Source organism: Tubulanus polymorphus, chromosome 3, assembly GCF_964204645.1.
Source record: "Tubulanus polymorphus chromosome 3, tnTubPoly1.2, whole genome shotgun sequence".
Classification (NCBI taxonomy): Eukaryota; Metazoa; Nemertea; class Palaeonemertea; order Tubulaniformes; family Tubulanidae; genus Tubulanus; species Tubulanus polymorphus.
Genome location: NC_134027.1, coordinates 2,110,213 through 2,133,661, shown reverse-complemented (window position 1 = coordinate 2,133,661; position 23,449 = coordinate 2,110,213). Strand labels below are relative to the sequence as shown.

Here is a 23,449-nt window from a genome sequence, read left to right as displayed (position 1 = left end):
AATAAAACGTAAGTCCATTTACAATAGGCATCGAATCCTTTATTCATTCAAAATGCAGACATTTTCAAAATTATTCATTTCATTTTTTTGTGACGTTAAGTGTCAAATGGACGGTCAATGCGTACAATGGCGTACCCATGACGTCGTAAAAAAACTACATATATCATCGAATGCATACGACTATTTCATTATATATACATATACAACCATTTCAATCAAATAATTTATATTCTGAGCACAGTAATAACTATAGTAAGTATAAGTCTCAAGATCGCCAGATATATGAAATTACTAGGGGTTTTTCAAGAATCGTTATTCATTCAGTAATAAAGCAATTATTCACACTTGACGAGCGGCTCGAGCATCGGCAAACTAATCATAGAATATTTATTAATTTTCTAGACACATATTTTCAGAGTTACCGCGATCAACGGATGAATACGCGCTGCACATGAGTAGTGAAACTTTCCCTGTTTCATGCGTTCAAACCGCGGCTTATTCAACATTTACAGTAGATCATAAATTTATACGATCAGGATGTTTGATAAAATCAGTTTTAGGAAGGATGTCCTCTCGTCTGGCTGCAGACTCCACGGTGAAAGGTCATTAAATTCTCACCCAAACCCTAAAAATAATAGAATAACAACATCGTAGAATGAGTCATTTGAAACCACAGTCATATTCTAGTGCAAACAGCTTCAACTGAATGTTCTTTTAGATACACTATTATATATAGACATTTTTGTGAACCGAGATTTTTCCGCTAGTCTTACTATTGACTCGTAGCTGAAACGGGTAGAACCACATTGTACAGGATTCAGTTCCACACTAGTTGAGTTCAGATTTGACATCGAGTTAACTCACTGGAAAATGAACTAATTCTAACTCAGAGTCAAGACTGTGAAACTGGATCCAGGTGATCCGAATCATTACACTCAACACAGGGCTGAATGTTCAGTGATTAATCGCCTGTGTATCGCCTTACTACAATAATAATTACACTAACTCGGTTTATTATTAAAGTTTGCCGCAACAGTAAATTACTGTAACAAATACTCAGACATCGAAGACCAATTCATTTAAGCGAAGTCTTTTTATTCAACATATGCATAATTCAATTATTACGAGAACTGCAATAATTGTGTTGACATTAACACGAATATTATTATTGAGTATAACACTTATTCAACTAGAAACAAAAACTTTTTAAGACTACACAATGGAAGAACAGCATCATTTTTACATCGAGGTCGTAGACCAACTGACAATAGTGAACATATTGATATCATTCAGCACGGTTCAAAAATGATCCAAAGATCGAAGATGAAAAACTTATGTAACCCCAACTCATCCACATCGATTACGTAGCAGTCAGGGGCGGATCTAGGGGGCATGTCAGGGTGTGCCGACACCCCCTAAAATTTGAAGTGCCCTCAATATGTCACACCAAAATTTTTTGGACCAAGGTTTCTCACCTATAATAATTTTTTCAACGCATGAAATGACCGAAAGCACCCTCCCGAAAATGTTGTAGAAGCATCCGGAGTACGTGGTGTTTCGTCATTTTTCCTCATTGGACACCCCCCTCCCCCATGGAAAATCCTAGATCTACTCCTGTAGTTATTTGTATTCTTCAGAGGTAAAAGCTTCATTTCATGCGTAGAGGATGTACCCAGAAGTTGATAACCCGCACTACTGATCTGATCTATGAATTATGTTTGGCATGCTTTTATTAATCTGACATGTGTAACATTCCAATGAATGGATCTATCTAATACAAACGTATCTACATTATGAAGTCAACCTATAGTCTATTTTAATCTGCAAACTAATTTCATCGATAAACTGCGGAATACTAAATGTATAATCTCACTAGTTTGTTCCATTTTGAAAGAAAACAAAACAAGTAAAAGAATAGAATAATTCAAACACATGCAAATGAAAACTAAGATGTCCAAAGAAAATACAGTGTTACTGAGTTAATGAGAGAACCTGTTGAATTCATATGGATTAGTTTAGTTAAAGATTATTAATCAAAGCGAAATAATGTCAATAAGCTACATTAATACAAGAGTGTGCTATGGGAATGCGTTAAAGTGACACATTTAAAACAAGAACTTCATTGTGATGTGACCTTTCAATCGTGGAGACTGATAATCATCAGTTACAAGTGGGTCTTATAAACCAATCAACATAGTTTACATTCCATCCGTCACCGCAAACTGATCAGTATTCTGCAGCTAGAATAGACCCACCCTTCAATGACAGACACCATCAACTGCAGTTCACTATACATGTAGTTTTACTCCTATGTATTGTCAATGATTACATAAAGAATGTGAATCAAAGGCAAAGAATCTAAACAATCTTCAAACTCCAGGAACCAGTTCTACAGTTGCTACTGTCATCAGTTGAGATTTAAAATATTCAAAATGAACTTAACAACCCCAGAGTCCGGACAGCTGTGGAACTGGACCCTCAAATTTTTCACCAGCCTAATGAATATAGTGTTACCTGGTCTTATGATATTCGATCATATTTCTTTCGACGCATGAAGTTTCTCTGTGATGTGATTGGTTTCACTCCTCTTACTGTTGATTGTTCATCGACATAAGGCACAGGTTTCTACAATACATAACAATATCAACATCAAAAACATTATACACGTCTGAACAGGTACATATAATAAATAATAATAGTTATAACAATCTATTCCTTAAAAGTGCTTAACATTTAATAACAATCTCAAAATTGACATGATTAGTAGATAAAAAATTCGTTAAGATAATATATTCTAAACAAAAATTGTTTCAGGGACATTCAAAATTTTTGTCAGGGACAAAAGACATTCGTCAGGGACGCTCAAATATTACCACAATTTCGGGGAAAAGCCATATAAAAAGCCAAGGAAAAACTTTAAGGAGAAATTCTGATACATATCAGGGACAATAGGACAGATGGTAGTTTAACAAGTCCCCATGAAATCGGAACCGTTGGCAGCTGCTCCGCATAGGTTTCGATAATCATAATTTCATGCAAATGAGAGGAATAATAGTTATAGGGAATAAAGAGCTACATCTTCACCTTGATATCTTCAGACATAATCAATAAATCTGGTACGTTTATAGCTCCCTGAATCAATGTATTCACTGAGTGCAGTTTATGTATTGGTACCGATGTAATAATTAGGAAACACTTTTTCACGTGGTTAATACCTCGAATCAAACCTGGAAATGAATAATATGAAAAATATGAATTAAGAATCTGGCCTCTTCTGGCTGCAAAATTTGAATTTTAAAGAACAGGACCATGTTCCAAATTTGTTGGTAAAGGTGAATTATTTCACTTCCAATTTCCACTCTAAAGGCAAATTCTAAGCCACAACTATGAAACTAGGTCCGTAAGTTCAGTTTCGAACAGGAGATCATTTACGTACCATAGCCATAGCAATCACAAACCGGTAACGAGCCTCGGATAAACATAGGTAGATTCTCATCATTACATTGACGCAACTATAAATCAAAGAAATCTACATTGAATCATCAATCAAATTTTCTATTGTGACGTAAGTCAAACTTGCTTTAAGCCGATGTAGCTGATGACTTATCGATATGATTTACACTAAGTAAATTGACTGGAAGCACACAAATTGCGACTTGAAAGTAGTGACAACTTATAATTTGAGGACTTATCCAATGATGACTTGACCAAGTTTGACTATATCACCGATACATGTTTGTTTGAACTTACATGATTTTGACTAACAGAGCATAAAGCTACGATGCTTCCATTCAAACTATACATGATTTGATTAGTGGGAACTGCTGTATGCATTATATGTACGGCCATCTTTGACCATTTTACTTCAAAAGGTTTCACAGCGCGTAAATTCAGAATACTTTCTCCTCTAGTCAGTACAGGTGATAAATGCATTAACATCGCCAAATCTCTGAGGTTTACAGACTTTAACTGAAATGCTCCCTTCATACTGAAATAAATAGATACCGAATTAGATTAATAAGAATACTGGAAGTATATGTTTGTATAAATGGCGAATGGTAATAACACCTACCCATAACTGGTGACACATTTCACCAATAACAGTTTGTAATTCAATTCACTGGATACCTCACTTTTTACCTGTAAATTAAATTGATTTACACATATCATGTGATGCGTATCAAGACATGTGAATAAACTGGATTACACGAACACATGTTATATATTGAATGATTTCACAATTGATGATATCTTCAGTTTATCATCCACACACAGTTTCAAGATTAATCTAAACAGAAATGATAACTGATATGAAACATGAATGACAGTTACTGTTTCTCTGAAGATCAGATTTAGATAAATCTCGAAACAGTCGGAAATGTGAAATTAAGACATAATCAATTAGGAGAATGTTCATTATGTTCCACACTGAGAATACATCAGTTTTCACATCGCACATGTTTACATGTATATGTTTACCTGATGTGACGACTGCCACATCCATCCCGGTGCATTCGTTACATAATGTGGACTCAAATCGGAAGAATAGTTCTGTTTAATAGACTTGCTAATCAATTGAACGACTCGATTCGGTTTTATCAATTTCAGAATCTCCACCATAATACAAACTCCAACCCCTGAAATTACGACGAAAAATTCTTACCGACTGAACAAGCATTTCTTTACACTCAAAATATAATATTCATTTTACATACCATTATTCCAGCCAATTGTGTTAACTATGAGTGGAACTCTTGGCCCGAGACTCGAGTATTTATAAAATGCTCGTTGTACACATTTCAGATAATATGAAGGATCATTTGCAGGCGAGACGCCTCCCACAAAATAACAGCTGTCAGTTATAGAAAACATACGATCATCGGTTACTGGTAAAATATATTACAAAATTAAAATCGATAGAAAGATCAGAAACACTTACCATTCAGGTTCCAACTGATGTGAGAATGGTGGCCCTAAATATAAAATAAACATCAAAATTTTCATTAGAATTGAACGAGAAATGCAATTTTCTTTGTAAACTAGATCTGATTTGATGAAAACTTCAGTGAATCATCTTTGGTGAATCATTACCTAGTAATGGTCGAGTTATGAGGTTTAATGAAACTAAACCGGGAGCAGTAAATTCTGTTTGACCAACATCACAATCTAAATACGCTACAGTATCACAGCTACAAATATCATAAACAGCACCAACTTATTTACATATCATTAACATAAATTCCCAGTATCTTCAGGCAATCAATAGCAAACAAACTCTTTCAGAAACTTACACATTAAGAGCACTGTTTACGAGATATCTGGACATAGTTGACTTTCCCACGTTCTTTCCACCGCATAATACTATGATAGGAGAATCAGCTAAAGAAGAAAATATATATCCATTAAGAGACTGTCATGTTAATAATATTGAATTAAAGCGGTATAAAAAAATAACAAACCTGCATCAGAGAAAGAGGTCATGAATTCATTCTGAACGTTCTTATAATCGGCAGGGGTGGAAAAAACAGAATCTGATTGAGAAGAAATTTCTATTGATATACGAGATAAAGCAGAATCAGAAATAGCAGAACTTTGGCCCCCGGTAAATAAACGATTGAATGGTGTGATGTCCTTAACGCAAGCGAACGATGAAATCGTCAATTTTCTCAAAGACAAAATACACGTTGTATCTGTTATGTCGGGCGATAATTCCTTCAATATCGATTCATTGTTAATCAGATGCGACTGTAATTGAGATATTCGAGCTGATTTAGTATTGTCTATTTCACACGTTTCAAAAGGCAAAGTGCAGTAGAGATTGGGGCAGTAGATTTGTTGATATTCTCTTCCCGGTAGAAACCGATATCCGCACATTTCACCGGCACCACAAACCACCTTTAATTCATAGATTCCTCTCAGAGCTACTGACTGTTTACACTGCATCAAACACAATACTTCATCATTACTTATATCGATAAATCTGAAACGCAAAATATTTAAAGTGTGTTCATAATAACATCAATAAAATACAAAGAAATCAACATGCAAATAAAAAATTTACCTATTTATTGGTTCCGATGTAAGTGATGGAGATATGGGTAGTTCCTCTTTCTCTGATATTGGTTCTTCTATCTGTTGTATATCTTCCTCCAAATCCAGTTCTTCCTCATGCTGTGGTTTTTTTTCCACTGTAACTGGTTCTTCCTCCAATTCCTCTCGCGGTTTGGGTGCTGAAAGCTTCAATTTTTTCAACTTATTCGAATTAACAAAAACTTCATAATTAGCAGCACCTCTTTTGGGCCTGTTTTTCGTCGATTGGTTCTGTGATTGACGACTGGACTTTGACTCAGTTTTGACGGTATTCGAACTAGATGTTTTCTGGGAGGAATTTTCTTGGACTGGTTTTTGAGGGGAATCTCCATAATCTAAATTGTTGGAACCATTTATTCCATTAGGTTTGGATTTATCTTTAAGTTTTGGAGATTTGGACTTAACAATTTGTTTTGGAGATTTGGATTTTACAATATGTTGCTTTTTATCAATCTGTTTTGGAGAATAAGTTTTTTCAGTTTGTTTTGGAGACTTGGATTTAACAATTTGTTTTGGAGAATTAGTTTTTTCACTTTGTTTTGGAGACTTGGGTTTAACAGTTTGTTTTTTATCGACCTGTTTTGGAGATTTAGATTTTTCAGCTTGTTTGGTAGATTTGGATTTATCAATTTCTATTTGAGACTTAGATGCATCAGTTTGTTTTGGAGACTTTCTAGTCGTTCTCTTTATAACTTGGCTAAATTTGAATAAAGTCGGACCGCCAGTATCTATGACTAATGGTGCAGGCGCTGTTTCACTTGAGCGAGTTTTTCTTTTCAAATTTAACAGCACTGGTTCCGCTTGCTTCATTCGTCGTTTCGATACTCGAGTTTCCTTCGACTTCTTTTTGATGGACTTCTTTGGTTCCTTAATTTTGTTCCGCGGTATCTTTTGTCTCTGACTCGAAGCAACATCATCTTTATGCTTGTCTTGTCGCGAAAGCCGAGTCTTCGCCATATCTGACAAATATCACTTTTGAAAGAAACAAATTGGAATTAAAGCATGTTGCTTGTGGCTCAAGGCACTTAATCTTGCTTCGCATTGTATCTATTGGATCTTGGTTTCCTAACACTTTTGTAACCCTGGCATTGGATTTTTCATTTAAACATCACGGTGGGGTGGCCTTTGTTATTTAAGTATTACCCACACCCTGGAAGTGGAAGGAAGCAGCCAACAGCAGTGACTTGAACCGGTTTGTCATGCAGTACTGCCGGGTGAGTTATATAAAATGCAACAGCATCACACGCACCACCCACCCAGCGTAGTGGTCCACTGGCACTGCCACCTGGCTGGGTCGGTACTAGTCAGTAACCTGTCTGTGGTTTAGTTTCACGATCGGATATTTTCACAAACCACATATGGTATAAGCCTTATAAAAAGCTTTCCACCAACGATTGGTAGGTAACTAACTATGGCGAGTGGCAGCCCGAAGTAGTGATTGATGAATGCTACATTTTAAGTAAGAACAATGAATCTTTTCTTACGTTCTTTCCTCCAAAAGTATTGCAAGTCTATTTCGTGGTGATTATTAAAGAGGAGACATGTTTTGAACATAAGTGAACATGTGTATGGATATATTGTCACAAAATTAATTGAATTGAATTTACTCCACACATCTTTAGGGATACGAATAAAACCCGGATTCGGGTTAATAGACTGGTTCCCGGGATTCCTCGTGGGACGAGCTTGTTTTGTTGGTCAATTTCAGACTCACTGGGATTCCATTTCATAGTCGATAAGTGAATGATGTGAGTCATGTGAGTCCTAGATTTACCAATGAAATGAGCCCTTACCCCCAACCACAACAACTCAATTGTCATGTCCTTGTTAATTGATTAGATTTTTAAGCATCAATTATGTTTGTCAGTCGCACTGTTGTTAATCAACTACATCAAACAAGAGCTTCTACTAATGCACTCAGTCAAATCAAGCACTTGACAACTGTCGTAAGCCACAGGCACGAAAAAAGACAAAGCAACAATGAATTGCTGGTGCAGCAACAACAACACAGAGTAAACTTCGTGACTGCAACCACACTTCACTCTGAAGATGATGGTCATGAGATAATTAATCGTCCTAAATCGGAAGTCTTTTCTCCCAAGAAACCTGCATGCGATGTCCAGAGTTTCGTGAATCCCCCGACTGGGGTAACAGAATCAAATAAACCAGCAGCAACAGAAATCATTGCTGCTGAAAAATCATGCGAAGCCATCATCGAAAAACCACCAGAATATGATCAACTTCTAGATTTAAACCCGAAATCAGATGCGTCTCATGAACTCGGTCTAACACTGGAAACCTGGGATTTTGATGTATCGACATTTGGTAGAATTAAAATAAACAGTCCTTTTAGCGTGAAGATTATGCCTACAAATCCTCAAGATTGTCCCGAAATGAACAAAGCTCATATATCATTATTAGCTAATAAGAGCTGGGCAGATATAACACTGGTAGAATTGAGTAGACCGGCGCTGATCAGTCGGTGTAAGCATCTCTATACAGCATCTGTCGAAGTCAAGGATGGAAATATTAATTTTGATGCACAATTGTTAGAGAACCCAGATAAAGACTTCACTTGCAAGTTGTCATGTATTTTCTACTTGCCGATGAAATATAGTGAGTATAGAATGAGTGATGAACTATCCCCTCCTTATGATCTTGATAATTAATCAATGATATTGATTATAAATTGTAGGTGTAGATATTGAAGTGACTGGTAATTCCAATGTCGATTTAACTGGATTGGAAAGTACAAATATCAAAATTAACATGGAACGTGGTAATTGCAAACTCAAAAATATAAAGGTTTGTATAGTTGAAATGAATGAGCATGTAGCTAGGTTTGAAAAAATTAGGATCGAATTTTAAACGGAACCGTTATGAAGATTGCAAGTTTATTTTTTCAGTCTAGTAACCTCAGTGTATCAAACAAACAAGGGGATGTCATTTGTCCAACGGTTCTTTACTCGAACATTGATATTACCGCCCCTGATGGTGTAAGTATCGTCTCCTTATTTCCACACTGTGATCACTTATGATCTTGTTGAACCTTCGTATAACTTCTCTTCAGGATGTGAAAATTGGTAAAATACAAGCATCAAAAGCATCGATTAATGTCGGCGTCGGTCTGTTATCGGTGAAAACTATTTACGCAGAACAGTCTGAATTCTCATTATTGAATGGTAATCTGCATGTTGGTAACTGCCATGGTAACACAAAATTCAATCTGGGCAGCGGCACGGCCAAAATCGGTAAAACTGAAATTTAACATCATCAAATTTGCGCTTGGAAATTGCTAACTGAAACCCGTCGAACAATATTGTTATTATTACAGATAGTTCAGATGGTGATTTAATTGGTAATTGTAAAACAGGAGACATTGATGTTCATATAAACAGACTAAACAATGTCAGTCTAATCACTGAACAAGGTCGGTGCTAATATCCGTCACTCTCCTCAGTCTTAGGTTTTTTTTTTTCAATCACAGCTTTATAATATGTGGTGCATGTTTCATTATGTTCAGGTAATATAAACTTATCAGTTGAAAATGGGCTCCAGACAGCTTTAGATTTGGAAGGCAGAGAGATAACGATTAGTCCAGAGTTAGAGACATCTGAAGAACCGAGCAGGGATGGTGAACTAATGGTGCTCAGAGGTTTGCGATAATGATACAGTTTCTTTTTATCCGTTTCTGTTATTTCTCAGTGCTTTAGATGTGATTTCTTATCCATAGGAGTTGTGAAATCTGCTGGAGGCATTCTGAAAGCTATTGCAAAGGATGGAAATGTTCATCTGGATAATAAAGACTGGTTTAAGACCCTCGGTATTTCGTGAAGATTAACTGTTATATTTTGAACAATTCCAATGTGACTTAACTATTGTTCTCTCAAGGTACTTTTCTGTTTGAATAAAATGTTTTGATAAAGGTTTAAATAAATAAATGAAGGTTAAGTTTCATTCAAAGATTCGCTTGAAAATCCTGCTATTCCTACAAATACTGTCACACAGTTTGAAAATCCTACTCAGACAAATGACTAAAATATGTATCGTCTTTCATACACAATCCAGTATATAAGATGTATTTACATTATGTACATAGAAAAACATACAGATATTCATTTGAAAGACTGGATAAATTTAAATGCAGTGAAAAAAATTCACTCAGAATCACAGCTTGCACTCGTAATATCATGAAAATAAATCCCGTTGTTTGTTCCTTGTTTCCGGTTTTATATGCTGTAACTCTCTTAGGCCCTGAAAAAAAAAACAATTCATTTTTTGTATGTCAGATTTGTGTATGAAATTTTAGTTTGAAAAAAAATAAAACCCTGAATTTTCACCTCTAAAACAAGTTTGATGTGTGCTTTTATTTTTGATGAATCTTTACTCATTTTCTCTGCCTCTTCATTGAGATGTTTGGTCTTCTTTTCGATGAATTTCAAAGCTTCATCTAACGTGAACTCGACGAAGAATCCAAAACCAACGGCCACAAAAATCCGAGACGTGTCGGGGCTGCAATTAAATGACAACTTCTTACATCTGGGTACAAGACATGGACAACTATGTGTTTATATTTCAGATTTCACTTACACATTGGCTTGTACATAGAAATTGCAGCCGAGATCCACTTTGGTTTTTATAGAGCTAGTATCAGCCTCCTGAGAGAAAACGATTAAACATTAAAAATGGCTGTGGCTCTTTCAATTCTTGCACAGCACAGTATTTCAATTAATTTTTCTTACTTTGATCATCTCTATTGTATTCTTTAATTCTAAATACGTTGAAATCTTCTCATATAAAGCATCCCTTGTTTCCAAAACTTTTCTACAATAAATCAAGGTCAGAATTTGAAAATAAATAAAGGCAAAATTACTGAATTGAAATTGAATGCGTAAAAAAGAGAACGAAGCTGCTCAGATCTTTCTTTCACTCACTCACGCTGACATACGAATACATATCACCTGAATTTATCATTACCAACTTACTTTAAATCGACTTGAAGAACATTGTTCAAAAAATCCTCATAATCGTAAACTTTTTGGGGTAAATTAGAATCGAAACTCGAATCCATAACATTCATATTTCCGGGTTTTCCCATTGACGTCATTTTACTTGGACGATAAGAATCCGGATTAGGACTCGGGTATTCTAGCTAAACTAAAAATGTGGACGTGGACTTGATTCAGCCATCCGTGATTTGTTGTGGCCCTAGAATATTTCATCATGGAGGAGTACGCACGTGAACCGTGGTAAGTAAAGGACGAATTAATGTCATACGGACGACATAGATCAATGAAATTAAGAAATTATGCAATCAGTCATTAGCAAAAATAATTAGAATCAGAAATAGCAGTTAAGAACTATGCAAATACTTTCATTTTAAAGAATAATTCACATATTTGATTTCGTGAAAAAACTATGTCATGTGGGTAGTCTGTGTTTGTCCCTTCCAAATGTCAAAACTCATTCATCCTTGTTGTTTTTAACGACTAAAAACGTTCTAAACGACTTATATTCTGGAACTAAATGCTTATTTTTGGTGACAGTTGTGAAAGAAGTCACAGAATCGATAAAGATTAATTGACTGGACAGGTTCTGACTAATAACCCATCGACCTGTCGACTTAGTCAGTAACCTGTCTGTGGTTTAGTTTCACGATCGGATATTTTCACAAACCACAGTCAGGAATGGGAAGGTCATTTTTGTATGAAATCTTCGTCAGCCAATTTGACTGACGAGTAATTTGCCTGGCATTTCATTGTCTCTTAAGATATCCGTCAAATTTTTGTTGTAATCGACACACAACAGATTCGTAGTTTGTCTGATACCTATAACACCTCACCTGACGATCTTAATCCATGTGCAAATCGGCCGTAAAGTGAGAGTAAATTTCCGTAGAGTCAACAGCTGCCATTTTGAAAATTACTGGAGGTGCTGGCACCTGTGGACTGAGGCCAGGACAACAGCACAAACTAACGAAGCGAAACGACGAAATTGAAAAATATTAAGAAATCAACACTTATTCACATTTTTCTTTTACCAGAATTTATTATTTCATTATTTATAATGGAAAACACGAAGATTTGAAATATAGGTTGGAAAACCATCAAAAATAAAAATTGTCGTTTCGTCTTGAAAGTTTTATCTAAATCCTTGTAGGTCCCCTTGTCTTATCATGCCACATGTGCAATACAGAGAAATGGCGAAATTTGTAAGGAAATTAATTAATTTCTCAAAATAATGTTGATTAATCACTCGAAACATACATAGAATTGGATTATTTCGAAAGGTACCTGTGTTAGTTTGTGAATTAAGCCATTAATTGTGGACTGAAGTGGATAGAAAGTATATTTTTGAAGTGTTACTTTTTTCAACCGTGTTTTGGTCCTTGTCATCCCTAACGTTGGTATAAGCCCATCCGATTATAAAAAGCTTACCACCAACGATTAGGTAACTAACTACCTGTCGACTGTGCCTGTGGTGGGCGATTAAGTAATGACTACATTTTCATTCATTTTTCGTTTTAGCCCATGGCGTATTGTAGATGACTGTGGTGGTGCCTTTGCTATGGGAGGCATTGCTGGTTCTTTATTCCATGCCATAAAAGGTTACAGAAATGCCCCTAGTGTAAGTAGTAAGCTTTATCGATCTTGTCAATTCAAGTCTTTTAATTTGAGGACAACATATTTAATTGTTCTATTTTTAGGGTCAGTATCGTAGACTGATGGGAAGTTTAGTAGCAGTTAAAGAACGAGCTCCAATCACTGGTGGTAAGTTCAGGTCATTCTTAAACTCAAACGCAATATTCATTACACTATTTTAAGTACAATCTTGATCTTGATTTTATACTGTGACGACCATGTTAATGTCGCAGGGGGTATGTCGTGTGGCATGCAGGCCTGGACCGAGGTAGATTCGATCAATCTCAACTTGCTTACATCTGTTTCAGTCGACTACAGGGGAAAAATTAGTTCTTGTCGTTTGATGATGTGTTTCTTTTTTGTGAACAGGAAACTTTGCAGTTTGGGGTGGACTTTTCTCAGCGATTGATTGTTCATTAGTCTACGTGCGTAAGAAAGAAGATCCATGGAATTCAATCACTAGTGGTGCACTCACCGGAGCGATATTATCAGTTAGAAGTAAGTTGGAAAATCAGCTGAAGTGCTATGGGGTCATTCATTTATTACGTACGCATTAGGGGAGGGGTCAGTGCAATTGCGTACTGTAATGCTTAATGTATATGAAAAAATGGCCGATTTTGCGTACAGAGGGGGAGGGGGGTTGAAAATTTCAAATTTTATGCGTACGTAATAAATGAATGATCCCTATCCATGTGTCGGGGTTTTAAATCAGCCAACTCTCCATAATTGCATAACGCTGATCATCAAATTCATAATGAAGTTCTTATTTCTGTTGTAGATGGTGCTGGTGCCATGTTCGGATCAGCAGTTATCGGTAAGTTTCCCGATTTTATTCGATTCCTCAATTAATGATGCATATATTATGCTTTTATAATTTTACATATGTGTTATGTGTATTGTATATTAGGTGGTGTTTTACTTGCATTGATCGAAGGAGTTGGAATTATGATCACTAGATTTTCAGCCGAACAATTTAAGCCAAGTAAGTCGTTTTGTTGGGCCCAATATTTCTAAATCGGATAAGCTGAATAATTGAATAATTAAGGCAGGTTTCGATTGTTCTCTGCCGATTCTGGAATACTTTACTGTCGTGTTCGATCTGACAATGCACAAGATGGTCAGGATGTGAAAACCAGGACCTGATTTCGAGTTTATGCGTCGAAAATGAGCTTATTTTAGCTAAAAAGAGTTGAATCTAATTCAGAACTGTAGAGCTTGGCCCTGATAGAAGCGACTGGTAGAGAGCCTGGAATCAGCAATTTAGCTATGACTAAACTGGAATACATCCAATCGAAACCTGCTAAAGAGTTAAACATTTTTGTGAATAAAGAAGAATTATCGCTTGAACCTTGTTCGTTACAATAGATTTCGTTAAAACATTGCATCGATTTGTTTTTCAGTGGATCCAATGCAAATGCCTCCTCAGGACGACCCATCACAATTACCTCCTAAACCGCTGTTCGGTGGTGCTTACCAATGATGAAGGAACAACTGTTAGCAAATGATATGAACGAATATATGGATTTTAGGACTCTATGAATTACCAACATTTCAACTACATTCGAGAAAATCTGCATCACATTTTCTAGAATGTAGTTCCTACTTTGTATTGTGATATATTTAAAAGCTACGTAATCATCACGGACTTGACTTCTTTTACTCTTATGTGATAAGATCCAAGTAATTTGTTTATGTTGGAAATTGTTTTAACTTGTCTTTAGATGATGAATAGATTTCACATTCGTTAGAAAGATTTTTGTTTACATCTTTTTGCATATGATGAAGAAGTGATCATGTGGGTACTCCTCCCGTGTGGTACCGGTTCAGTGTTGGGCGTAGGATGTGAAAGGAATTGTAAAAGATGGAATTTCGACTTATTCTGCGTTCATTCTTATAAGATTTTATGACTTGTGTAAATAAAAAAATGTAGTGAAATGAAAATCAAGACTTGTTCTTATTGTCATAGGTAAAGTATTATGCGTAAGCATGAGGTCCACGGGACAGCTTTCCTTTCTAAGACAAGACAAAGTTTTATTCTTTTTGCCGAGCAGCATAAGGAGTAGTCAGTAACCTGTCTGTGGTTTAGTTTCACAATCGGATATTTTCACAAACCACAGTCAGGAATGGGAAGGTCATTTTTGTATGAAATCTTCGTCAGCCAATTTGACTGACGAGTAATTTGCCTGGCATTTCATTGTCTCTTAAGATATCCGTCTAATTTTTGTTGTAATCGACGCACAACAGATTCGTAGTTTGTCTGATACCTATAACACCTCACCTGACGATCTTAATCCATGTGCAAATCGGCCGTAAAGTGAGAGTAAATTTCCGTCGGGTCAACAGCTGCCATTTTGAAAATTACTGGAGGTGGTGGCACCTGTGGACTGAGGCCAGGACAACAGCACAAACTAACGAAGCGAAACGACGAAATTGAAAAAAATTAAGAAATCAACACTTATTCACATTTTTCTTTTACCAGAATTTATTGTTTCATAATTTAATATGGAAAACCTGAAGATTTGAAATATAAGTTGGAAAACCATCAAAAATAAAAATTGTCGTTTCGCCTTGAAAGTTTTATATAAATCCTTGTAGGTCCCCTTGTCTTATCATGCCACATGTGCAATACAGAGAAATGGCGGCCAATGGCGAAATTGGTGGAGAAATTAATTAATTTCTCAAAATAATGTTGATTAACCACTCGAAACATACATGAAATTGGATTATTTCGAAAGGTACCTGTGTTAGATTGTGAATTAAGCCATTAATTTTGGACTGAAGTGAATATAAAGTATATTTTTGAAGTGTTACTTTTTTCAACCGTGTTTTGGTCCTTGTCATCCCTAACGTTGGTATAAGCCCATCCGATTATAAAAAGCTTACCACCAACGATTAGGTAACTAACTACATAAGGAGGACTTAGAAATTTAGAAAATGCATAAAACAAACAAAACTCGGTGATCAGTAAGGTGCTGCCACCGCATGGAGGATTGTGGAACCAAGAGATTGTTTCAACATTCTAATAATGTTCACACCCATTAAATGCTATTAAAACTCATACCTAGATTCTCTTTAACCGATAAGAGGATAATTCACAAAATTATTGTATCCATAAAATGTTGTTATGAAGGACTGTTAACATAAGATAAAAAGTGGATTCGAACTCACTTTCCTCTTCTATCACAGTCTCTGCAGCCGCGGGTAACATTCACCGAATGCGCGCATCATTCAAATGCTAATTGGATCACTTATCAGATTTTCTCCGCGTAAAACGTTGTATTATTACAGGGATTGGATTAGAGCCCGTTTTTTATGGAAGAAAAGATGTTTGAGGTACGCGATGATTAATTAGTCTGACTCCTAAAGGCTTACTGGGCCTCCTTTCTCAAGAAATTGTTCGTTCGTGCTTGTGTAAATCAAAATTCCAATATAATTTATTTAGGAAGAATTTGGTAACTTGTTGAAGTGTGGAATTTGCAATGAATTGTTGGATTGTGCAGCAATGATTTCATCTTGTGATCATGAAAGCATGTGTAAGTTTATTTAACTCAATTGAAATATATGAGATGTGTCTGTGAATCACTCAAACTTAATTTTCTTGAGAACTGTCGAACTGAATATCAATATCCCTACACATATATCTGTGTTGTTTTTAATTTTTTCAGATTGCTTTTCGTGTCTTGAGAAGTCTCTGAAATTTAAAAGTGTATGCCCTTATTGTAAAAAGGTACCGGTAACTGTTCAATTTAATGCATAAAACTTGAGAGTAATTTAAATAGTCTGAACGACTTATGCCATGATTGTCCTGTCTTTTTAGTATGTCAGAAAAAATGCGGAAATAACTCATTGTAAATTGATCGATGAATTGGTGAAAATCTACAAGAATGAAACGACTAATAGCAGTAGTAATAAGGCTACTACAGACAGCAAGAAAAAAATCTCAACAAAAACATCAAAAACTGCTGTATCTCCGACAAATGAAGCTACTGATAGTGTTGAAGAAGAATCATTTACTGAAGATGGAAATATCAAAAATGGTTAGTTTCTTCAGACAAGCAGCTGATTGCAGAAACCATCTCCCTCGAATATGTACCAGTGTATTGAAGTATGAAGTTTAGTCGATCGTAGTTTCTGTGCACTGATGAAATGTCTAATGTCTGGTGTTTGAAGTTCATTTTCAATGAGAAATGTCTCGGGTAGTCAAGTCCAGAGTGCAGGACAATAACAAATTTGAAGGATGGTATTGAATGTATTGAATCCCAGGTCCAAGAAATTCAGCTAAAATAAGTTGTTATATTTTCTAGTGAAATGTCCTATATGTGAGGCATTGTTTTCGGAAAAGAGTATAAATTCACATTTAGACTCTTGTTTATTGACGAAAGATAAAAAATCAAGTCTACGTCAGATGAATAGGTAATACGTACTTTAACATCGATATCTGATCTGGGACAACAATCAATATCATCGGATAATGATAAAACTAATATCTCTATTTCAGATATGGTAAAATGACTTCTTGGGAATTAAAGAAGCGTTTGAAAAAAAGGAGTCTTTCCATTTGTGGTCTTAAAAAAGTTTGTATCAATGAAATTTTTTCAATTGATCCTGGGATCGTTCATTCTACACTGAGAATTATTATTGATATTTTAAGGATATGATTCAAAGACTCATCGATCACGAGTGCAAAAATGTGCCAGCAGAAAGTCCGAAAATTTCAGACGAATGTACGAACGTTTTGACTTCTGAAAAGCCACGCGACGAACGTCTGCTGAGACCTAAGAGAACTTCTGCCGCTGAAACTTCACTCTCGATTGAATCTACATCTGGAAAATATACAAAAACTGGTGAAAATGATGTTGAGAAAGATGATATCGATACAGATGAACCAATAACCGGGATAAATAGACAAGAAGTGATGCCAAACCCTGCAAAACGTCCACGTAAATCTACGTAAGTAAAAACAATGCTCTCTGTTGATGAAAAACTCGGTCTGTGTTACTTATAACAATGATACAAAAGGGTTTGTATGGGTTTTGGAAAGTGGGAATTTATTCCAGGCCCTTGAAAAGCTATCAGGAAATATTTCTGTCTATGAAAAAGGTACGGAAAATAAGAAAATGGTCTGAAAATCAGATTTTCCTTGACTATTTTGCATTATAAGGTGTGCATGCTCTGAATCAGTGTTGTTTCTGCCTCAGTTCATTTCACACAGACTACTGTATTTATTATACATTCAGTGATAGACCAGACTCGTCCGAGACGAGGGCACCTGCGAAAAATGCTGATTACTATGCTAAAATGAAAGTAAAGACATTGCAGAAAATATTACGAAAAAAGAAAATACCGTCGAATGGCAAAAAACAGGTAATTCAAGTATGAGGCATCAGTGCCACCACCAGATATACGGCCAGATGATTCGACTATCATTCAAAATTTAGTTCATTTAATCATGATAATTATTTTCATTTTTATGCATGCACCTTACACGTGTGCTTCAAAGCGGTTTAATAATCCTTGCTGTCTCAGTCGACTGCATTTATGATGATATTTGAGGTTTTCTGTTCAGTGAAGAGTGTGTGTTGGTTATTGCAGAAAAAACCAGCAATTAAACACAAAAAAACTAAAGAGGATCAACGTTTCAATTCCTTTTCTAAATATATTCAAATGTCAAAATCCTCACTTTGTTTTACTTCATAGTAATGATTTCAGTTGAATAATTTATGTCAGTCTCTGGAAACCAAAATGTGTAATGTATGTGTTTCGCTATATTGTAGGCTTTGGTCGAACGGATTTTGGAATCTGAGCAGACGGCCCCTCCTCGTATAAACGTACGTGCGGAAGTACATCGTGCTAACTCGTACACCGATCTATCAACCACAGATGAACCGATATTCGTCAAAACTACCGTTAATTGCGTCATCTACTCACCGATGAAACACAATTCGAAAAACAGACCCGAAGATTTAACTCTGAAAATATTCGGACCGGAGCTTTTTCGAAAGAAAGCCGACGCAGCTGCGGAATATTCGGATATAAATTCCTCCGGGTCGTCTGTCGTCGATGAAACTAATAATAAACTGTTAAACAATGGAGCATCGTCGTCCGTATCGTGTAGTCACAATTCTGAATCGACGAATACCGCCTCGTCTGTGAATACTACACGAGAACCGATGACTCGTACTGTTTCCGATAATAAGTGGTATCTGCGTTTAAAGAATGAAGTCGTTAGTGATTTCAATCGTCCATCGAAATCTCAACGATTCAATATTACCGTTAAACCAGAGGACATTTCACCGAAATCAATGAAAACTATGAATAATACTGCTGATGAAGATCACGATTTAAACGAAGCTCTGCAAACAGCTGGTATCGCTTGTGTATCACCTACTGTATCGCAACAGCTCGTTTTAGATGATGATGATGATGATAGTGATGACGATGATGATAAAGACTGTGGTGATTATGAAGACAATGAGGAACCTGATTCTGATGCAGAACCTGAAGATATGTTATCAAATATCAAAGAAAACATTGGTATGCGCTATTCAACGAAAATTATAGTTTTTATTTTTATCAGTATGGCAAAAAAAACCACATTCAAAAAGCCACTATGTACAAATTATTAAGATTATAAACGAAATTCATTGATCAAGGATTAAAATGGAAAATTAAAAGAAGTCTCAATGTCATGGTCTAGTGTGGGTTTTCTCCACTTCTGAGTGTACCAGACTATTCTACTATGTCATGATAAATATACCCTGGTTTTCGTTTCATTCTAGGTTGTTTTGAATCAGAAAATGGACGTGAAGAATTTGAACCGAGTCTCTTATGGCCGACTCTGATGCGCAGCAAGTCATCGGTAAGTACCGGATACTTAGTATCAAAACATAACATCTATTCTTAATCCTTTAAACGTTTTTGTATTTTTTTTTTGAATCTTAGAAACAAAACAAAACCCCAAAGAAAGATTTTCTTCAATCGGTTGATACAAATGAAGCTGATCTTTTAGAAAGGTCAGTACTTTACTTAAATGAAATATTGTGAATGGATACCTGTCAGTTACCGTAATTCTAAACTTATACAATTCATTTCTTTTGAAAATTTCAGTCCCGTTATTCCTCCTTTGTGTAAAATACCTCCGCGAACTGTTTCAAGACGCACTCGCAGAAAACTACAATCGGATTAACTAAAACTAGAAGAAAAAAACTTTAGCAATAATGGACTTAACTTTTTTGAAAAAAATTGAAATTATTGTCTTACAATTTGATGTAAAAATATGTACATGATAAACTTTTATATGAAATTGATCAAATTGGTTATGAATTATTTTTAATTGCAATTGCACAACAACGTTTTTCATTAAGTGATCATTGTAGTAACAATATATGTTTTTGTATTATAATCATCAGTGTTATTGATCGATTAGTTTGAACGCTGTCTATGAATGTGTCTGAATCTACTAGGAAGTGGTGCCATCATTAGCCAATCACTGAACTAGCTCATTGGATTTGCTCCAATATTATTATGAAAAATGGCTTCCTCAATGGCTCAATTAGCAAAGCCAAGTAAAAATCTAGACGATTTGGACAATGTCATCTGTGCTATTTGTTTAGAGGTTTATCAGAAACCTTTCACTATAGCGTGTGGACATATGTAAGTAGAAATTTTCTCTTAATTGTATTTTTAAGCTCTAGATGTGAGCTTTTTCCTGGTTTGTTTTGATCAGCTGACTTCTTTGTTATTGTTTATACCATGTACTGCAACAGCTGTCTTATATAGCATACATGTAATAGAGTTAGATTCAGTTATTATGAATGATACCATTTATACGATGTGACAATTGAATCATATACATGTGTATATCTATATATATGTAACTGAAATGTTTCTGAGTTAAAGAGATAATATTTCATAATTCTTTAATCATCTTGGATGTATGCCAGATGTTTGATGCAATCGAATATTTGATCTCTGAAGCAAACTGTTATTCATAATAAATATATTATAGAGATAATCTAAAATTCAGATTCTGCGGAAATTGTGTGTCTGCCTACACTAATTTATCAGAACCACAATGCCCTCTTTGTCGAACTGTCTTCGATCCAAAGAAAAAGAAAAAAGCCATCGATGTCGACAAAGTGTTATCGTCTAATAAAGTCATATGTAAAGGATGTTCGAAAAAGGTAGAATTCTATTATGACGATTGAACGAATTTCGATATTACTTATTTCCGAATGTATAATGATACGCTATATTTCATATTGTTCGTTCAGATGAGTTTGTCTAAACTGCGTTCTCACGGCAATCACTGTAAAGCTTTACCTCAGGGACACAAAAAGTTTGAACCAATTGCGAAGACTTCTCAAAAGCTACCAAGGTGCTGTTGAAATCTTTTTAAAAAGTATAGTCATGAATTTACATCATTTTGTTACAACGTTGAATTTCATTATTCTATATTTCAGCGTTATTCCAAATAGATGTACATTCCAATGTCCATACTGCGGTGTGAACCATCTTACAACTACAGATTTAGTAAAACATTGTAATCACACTCATAAACATAGTTTGGCCCATGTTGTAAGTACATTTAAAAACCTTTGCAGTCAATGCCTTACTCACTTAATTTATGGTTTGGTTTGGTATTCGGTCAACTTACTTAGTTAAGTAATGCAAGTGAATTCGACTGTATGACCATTGTTCCTATAATCTTTTTTAAATATCACTGTCTGTATTGCTAGGTGTGTCCGATCTGTGCCTCAATGCCTTGGGGAAACCCTTCACAAAAAAGTTCGAATTTCATCAATCATTTAAATCTGCGACATCGGTTTGAGTACGACACATATGTTGTAAGTATAAACAGTATAAACAGGCTGGTTAGCTTCATATTTTCGAGATTGATGCAAAAATCTGTGTAAAATACATTTTATATACAGTAATAAACGTAAAATCAAGGTAAGGCTAAGAAATGATACCTTGTTTCTCCTAATCGGCCGGATCATTATGTAACCCACAATAAAATTTGTAATCAGTGCATTTTTATAGCTGCCGGGTGTGTTATGGTAAGCTCGATTCATGATTTTAATGAAAATAATGTACAGGGTAGATAGGTGGCTGGCCGGGTCAACTTCGGGTCAAGCTCAGACGAAAGGAGAAACAAGGAAACACATTTTTTTGCCTGAAGGCCGGGTCAACTTCGGGTCAAGCTCAGACGAAAGGAGAAACAAGGAAACAAATTTTTTTGCCTGAAGTAGGCTTTTCTACTACAATAATCATGTATTATTTTCAGGACTATTCTCAAGATGATGACGCAATGTTGGAAGCTGCTTTGCAAGCATCTCTAGAAGAATGTTAGACAAAACGGAAACAATCTCGCAGTCATTTCTTGTATATCGTTTTACAGTATTGTCCCGACTATTTCATATTAAGAATATGCAAACTCAGCATTACATATCTATGTGTTAGAAACAGGGTTTAACATTTCTCACTTTAGGCTAAATAAAAATGATACCTTGTTTCTCCGCGGCGGCCGGGTCATTTTTGTAAAATATGATAAAATTTATAAACAATTCATTTATATAGCGGCGGTCTGTTATGGTAAAATTGATCACGATTTAAAAAAAAGTAATGTATAGGGTAGATAGGCGGCCGGCCGGGTCAACATTTAAGCTCAGCAGAGCGGAGAAACAAGGTATCAATTTTTTTTAGCCTTAAAATTGCCTTTGCTATCCGCATAAAGATCTGAAAGCCTCACACTGCCTGGTCTGGTAGCCTACAGTTTATGGAATATTGCTGAATTAAAATATATCGGAGTAAATATATCTATTGTACTGTTCTCTTCGCGTTTAACTAGGCTAATATTTAGATAGAATGACGAAATATTCTGTGGCTGATAATATGTAGAGATGATGCTTTTGTGATTTTCTTGGAAGCTGTTTGTAAGGGTTCTCGTTTTCACCTCGTTACACCTTGAAGTTGAGACGGCGTTAGACTGAGAGAATTTGTAATTCTTGATAATTTCAACAAAATAATTATATAATATTCAAGATTTAATATTGAATTTAATATTGAACTTAAGCAAGGAAAGTACGGCAATTTATCCACGAAGTTTGTAAAAATAAACTGCTTATTTACAGTTAGAACCATTTATACTAGTATACAGATCACAAATAGCAAAATAATTTTACTGGGTTAATTCCACCATGTTTTTGTCGCGTTAAGGGTTTTCTGAACTTTTGTGGTTCCGAAATTAGTTCTACTTCATGCAAGGACAATGAGTGCATTTAATATGATAAATGTACGGGTTCAACTACGTTGCACTGTTTGAAATATAATAATCCCGCATTATCACTTGGTAGACATTATTTACTGTAATGTTGTAAATATGTATAGAGTTCGACTCAGCAGGTTCTGGGCTTTGTGAAATAATTTGCCAATTCATGTTATAAATAGATGAGTTTTACAGCAATTGTATTTAAAGAGTTGTATGTTTGAATATGCTAAGAACACACGAAGCTGACCTTAGTTGATATTGTCAGTTGTTCCCTTTCCTAGACTTACACTACACTGTTTAGTGTCTATTCTGTAGTGCTATGCGCTGGATTAGTGTATTAAGATAGTGCTTTGAAATATTTGCAATAAATATAAGCATGAATATCAGAAATTTAAGTATTCAATTTTATTCGTTTTGGAGAATCACATTGACTCTTCGTCTAACAGAG

At 35.4% G+C, this 23,449-nt stretch overlaps 6 protein-coding genes across 7 annotated transcripts; 4 read left to right on the top strand and 2 right to left on the bottom strand.

Moving 5' to 3' along the window:
• Positions 1-47: 47 nt before the first annotated feature.
• Positions 48-7,699, bottom strand: LOC141901696 (polynucleotide 5'-hydroxyl-kinase NOL9-like). Of its 2 annotated transcripts, none has more exons than XM_074789113.1 (14): positions 7,575-7,699; positions 6,062-7,062; positions 5,460-5,980; positions 5,292-5,379; positions 5,092-5,189; positions 4,940-4,973; positions 4,716-4,852; positions 4,480-4,637; positions 4,073-4,140; positions 3,751-3,988; positions 3,437-3,512; positions 3,085-3,227; positions 2,515-2,625; positions 48-625 (listed from the first exon to the last, which is right to left on the bottom strand). In XM_074789113.1, exons 2-13 carry the CDS (start codon positions 7,045-7,047, stop codon positions 2,521-2,523), a joined length of 2,652 nt encoding a protein of 883 aa, XP_074645214.1. In that variant the 5' UTR covers positions 7,048-7,062; positions 7,575-7,699; the 3' UTR covers positions 48-625; positions 2,515-2,520. The 2 variants fall into 2 exon arrangements, with proteins under 2 accessions (XP_074645214.1, XP_074645215.1); XM_074789114.1 differs by having other exon boundaries at positions 3,865-3,988.
• A 116-nt stretch (positions 7,700-7,815) lies between these two features.
• LOC141901412 (protein FAM185A-like) lies at positions 7,816-9,988 on the top strand. Its single transcript, XM_074788626.1, has 7 exons — positions 7,816-8,706; positions 8,786-8,895; positions 8,997-9,086; positions 9,161-9,341; positions 9,425-9,520; positions 9,614-9,745; positions 9,824-9,988. Exons 1-7 carry the CDS (start codon positions 7,947-7,949, stop codon positions 9,922-9,924), a joined length of 1,470 nt encoding a protein of 489 aa, XP_074644727.1. The 5' UTR covers positions 7,816-7,946; the 3' UTR covers positions 9,925-9,988.
• Positions 9,989-10,206: 218 nt separating this feature from the next.
• LOC141901413 (protein UXT-like) lies at positions 10,207-11,197 on the bottom strand. The gene is made up of 5 exons (XM_074788627.1): positions 11,076-11,197; positions 10,833-10,914; positions 10,681-10,748; positions 10,431-10,602; positions 10,207-10,344 (listed from the first exon to the last, which is right to left on the bottom strand). The coding sequence occupies exons 1-5, from the start codon at positions 11,195-11,197 to the stop codon at positions 10,279-10,281; spliced, it is 510 nt and encodes a 169-aa protein (XP_074644728.1). The 3' UTR covers positions 10,207-10,278.
• A 98-nt stretch (positions 11,198-11,295) lies between these two features.
• Positions 11,296-14,672, top strand: LOC141901559 (mitochondrial import inner membrane translocase subunit Tim17-B-like). The gene is made up of 7 exons (XM_074788876.1): positions 11,296-11,339; positions 12,618-12,717; positions 12,797-12,860; positions 13,101-13,229; positions 13,510-13,545; positions 13,639-13,713; positions 14,132-14,672. Exons 1-7 carry the CDS (start codon positions 11,314-11,316, stop codon positions 14,209-14,211), a joined length of 510 nt encoding a protein of 169 aa, XP_074644977.1. The 5' UTR covers positions 11,296-11,313; the 3' UTR covers positions 14,212-14,672.
• A 1,361-nt stretch (positions 14,673-16,033) lies between these two features.
• LOC141902424 (uncharacterized) lies at positions 16,034-20,105 on the top strand. The gene is made up of 12 exons (XM_074790138.1): positions 16,034-16,064; positions 16,174-16,264; positions 16,397-16,458; positions 16,549-16,768; positions 17,036-17,144; positions 17,230-17,305; positions 17,383-17,681; positions 17,969-18,095; positions 18,506-19,265; positions 19,511-19,590; positions 19,674-19,744; positions 19,839-20,105. Exons 1-12 carry the CDS (start codon positions 16,044-16,046, stop codon positions 19,915-19,917), a joined length of 1,995 nt encoding a protein of 664 aa, XP_074646239.1. The 5' UTR covers positions 16,034-16,043; the 3' UTR covers positions 19,918-20,105.
• A 156-nt stretch (positions 20,106-20,261) lies between these two features.
• Positions 20,262-23,372, top strand: LOC141902046 (E3 ubiquitin-protein ligase RNF166-like). The gene is made up of 6 exons (XM_074789687.1): positions 20,262-20,384; positions 20,758-20,914; positions 21,005-21,108; positions 21,194-21,308; positions 21,470-21,577; positions 22,018-23,372. Exons 1-6 carry the CDS (start codon positions 20,263-20,265, stop codon positions 22,081-22,083), a joined length of 672 nt encoding a protein of 223 aa, XP_074645788.1. The 5' UTR covers position 20,262; the 3' UTR covers positions 22,084-23,372.
• Positions 23,373-23,449: the final 77 nt, after the last annotated feature.

Excerpts from the sequence above, each read along its gene's own strand:
- LOC141901696 (XM_074789113.1), bottom strand. The coding sequence starts at position 7,047 with ATGGCGAAGACTCGGCTTTCGCGACAAGACAAGCATAAAGATGATGTT. Across the intron at positions 5,981-6,061 it reads ACATCGGAACCAATAAATAG|ATTTATCGATATAAGTAATG; the intron begins GTAAATTTTTTA and ends TTTGCGTTTCAG. Across the intron at positions 5,380-5,459 it reads GACCTCTTTCTCTGATGCAG|CTGATTCTCCTATCATAGTA; the intron begins GTTTGTTATTTT and ends TTTCTTCTTTAG.
- LOC141901412 (XM_074788626.1), top strand. The coding sequence starts at position 7,947 with ATGTTTGTCAGTCGCACTGTTGTTAATCAACTACATCAAACAAGAGCT. Across the intron at positions 8,896-8,996 it reads GCAAACTCAAAAATATAAAG|TCTAGTAACCTCAGTGTATC; the intron begins GTTTGTATAGTT and ends TTATTTTTTCAG. Across the intron at positions 9,087-9,160 it reads ATATTACCGCCCCTGATGGT|GATGTGAAAATTGGTAAAAT; the intron begins GTAAGTATCGTC and ends ACTTCTCTTCAG.
- LOC141901413 (XM_074788627.1), bottom strand. The coding sequence starts at position 11,197 with ATGACGTCAATGGGAAAACCCGGAAATATGAATGTTATGGATTCGAGT. Across the intron at positions 10,749-10,832 it reads ATACAATAGAGATGATCAAA|GAGGCTGATACTAGCTCTAT; the intron begins GTAAGAAAAATT and ends GTTTTCTCTCAG. Across the intron at positions 10,345-10,430 it reads ACATCAAACTTGTTTTAGAG|GGCCTAAGAGAGTTACAGCA; the intron begins GTGAAAATTCAG and ends TTTTTTTTTCAG.
- LOC141901559 (XM_074788876.1), top strand. The coding sequence starts at position 11,314 with ATGGAGGAGTACGCACGTGAACCGTG. Across the intron at positions 11,340-12,617 it reads GAGTACGCACGTGAACCGTG|CCCATGGCGTATTGTAGATG; the intron begins GTAAGTAAAGGA and ends TTTTCGTTTTAG. Across the intron at positions 13,546-13,638 it reads GTTCGGATCAGCAGTTATCG|GTGGTGTTTTACTTGCATTG; the intron begins GTAAGTTTCCCG and ends ATTGTATATTAG.
- LOC141902424 (XM_074790138.1), top strand. The coding sequence starts at position 16,044 with ATGGAAGAAAAGATGTTTGAG. Across the intron at positions 17,682-17,968 it reads AAACGTCCACGTAAATCTAC|TGATAGACCAGACTCGTCCG; the intron begins GTAAGTAAAAAC and ends TTATACATTCAG. Across the intron at positions 19,266-19,510 it reads AAATATCAAAGAAAACATTG|GTTGTTTTGAATCAGAAAAT; the intron begins GTATGCGCTATT and ends GTTTCATTCTAG.
- LOC141902046 (XM_074789687.1), top strand. The coding sequence starts at position 20,263 with ATGGCTTCCTCAATGGCTCAATTAGCAAAGCCAAGTAAAAATCTAGAC. Across the intron at positions 20,915-21,004 it reads GTAAAGGATGTTCGAAAAAG|ATGAGTTTGTCTAAACTGCG; the intron begins GTAGAATTCTAT and ends TTGTTCGTTCAG. Across the intron at positions 21,578-22,017 it reads TTGAGTACGACACATATGTT|GACTATTCTCAAGATGATGA; the intron begins GTAAGTATAAAC and ends TATTATTTTCAG.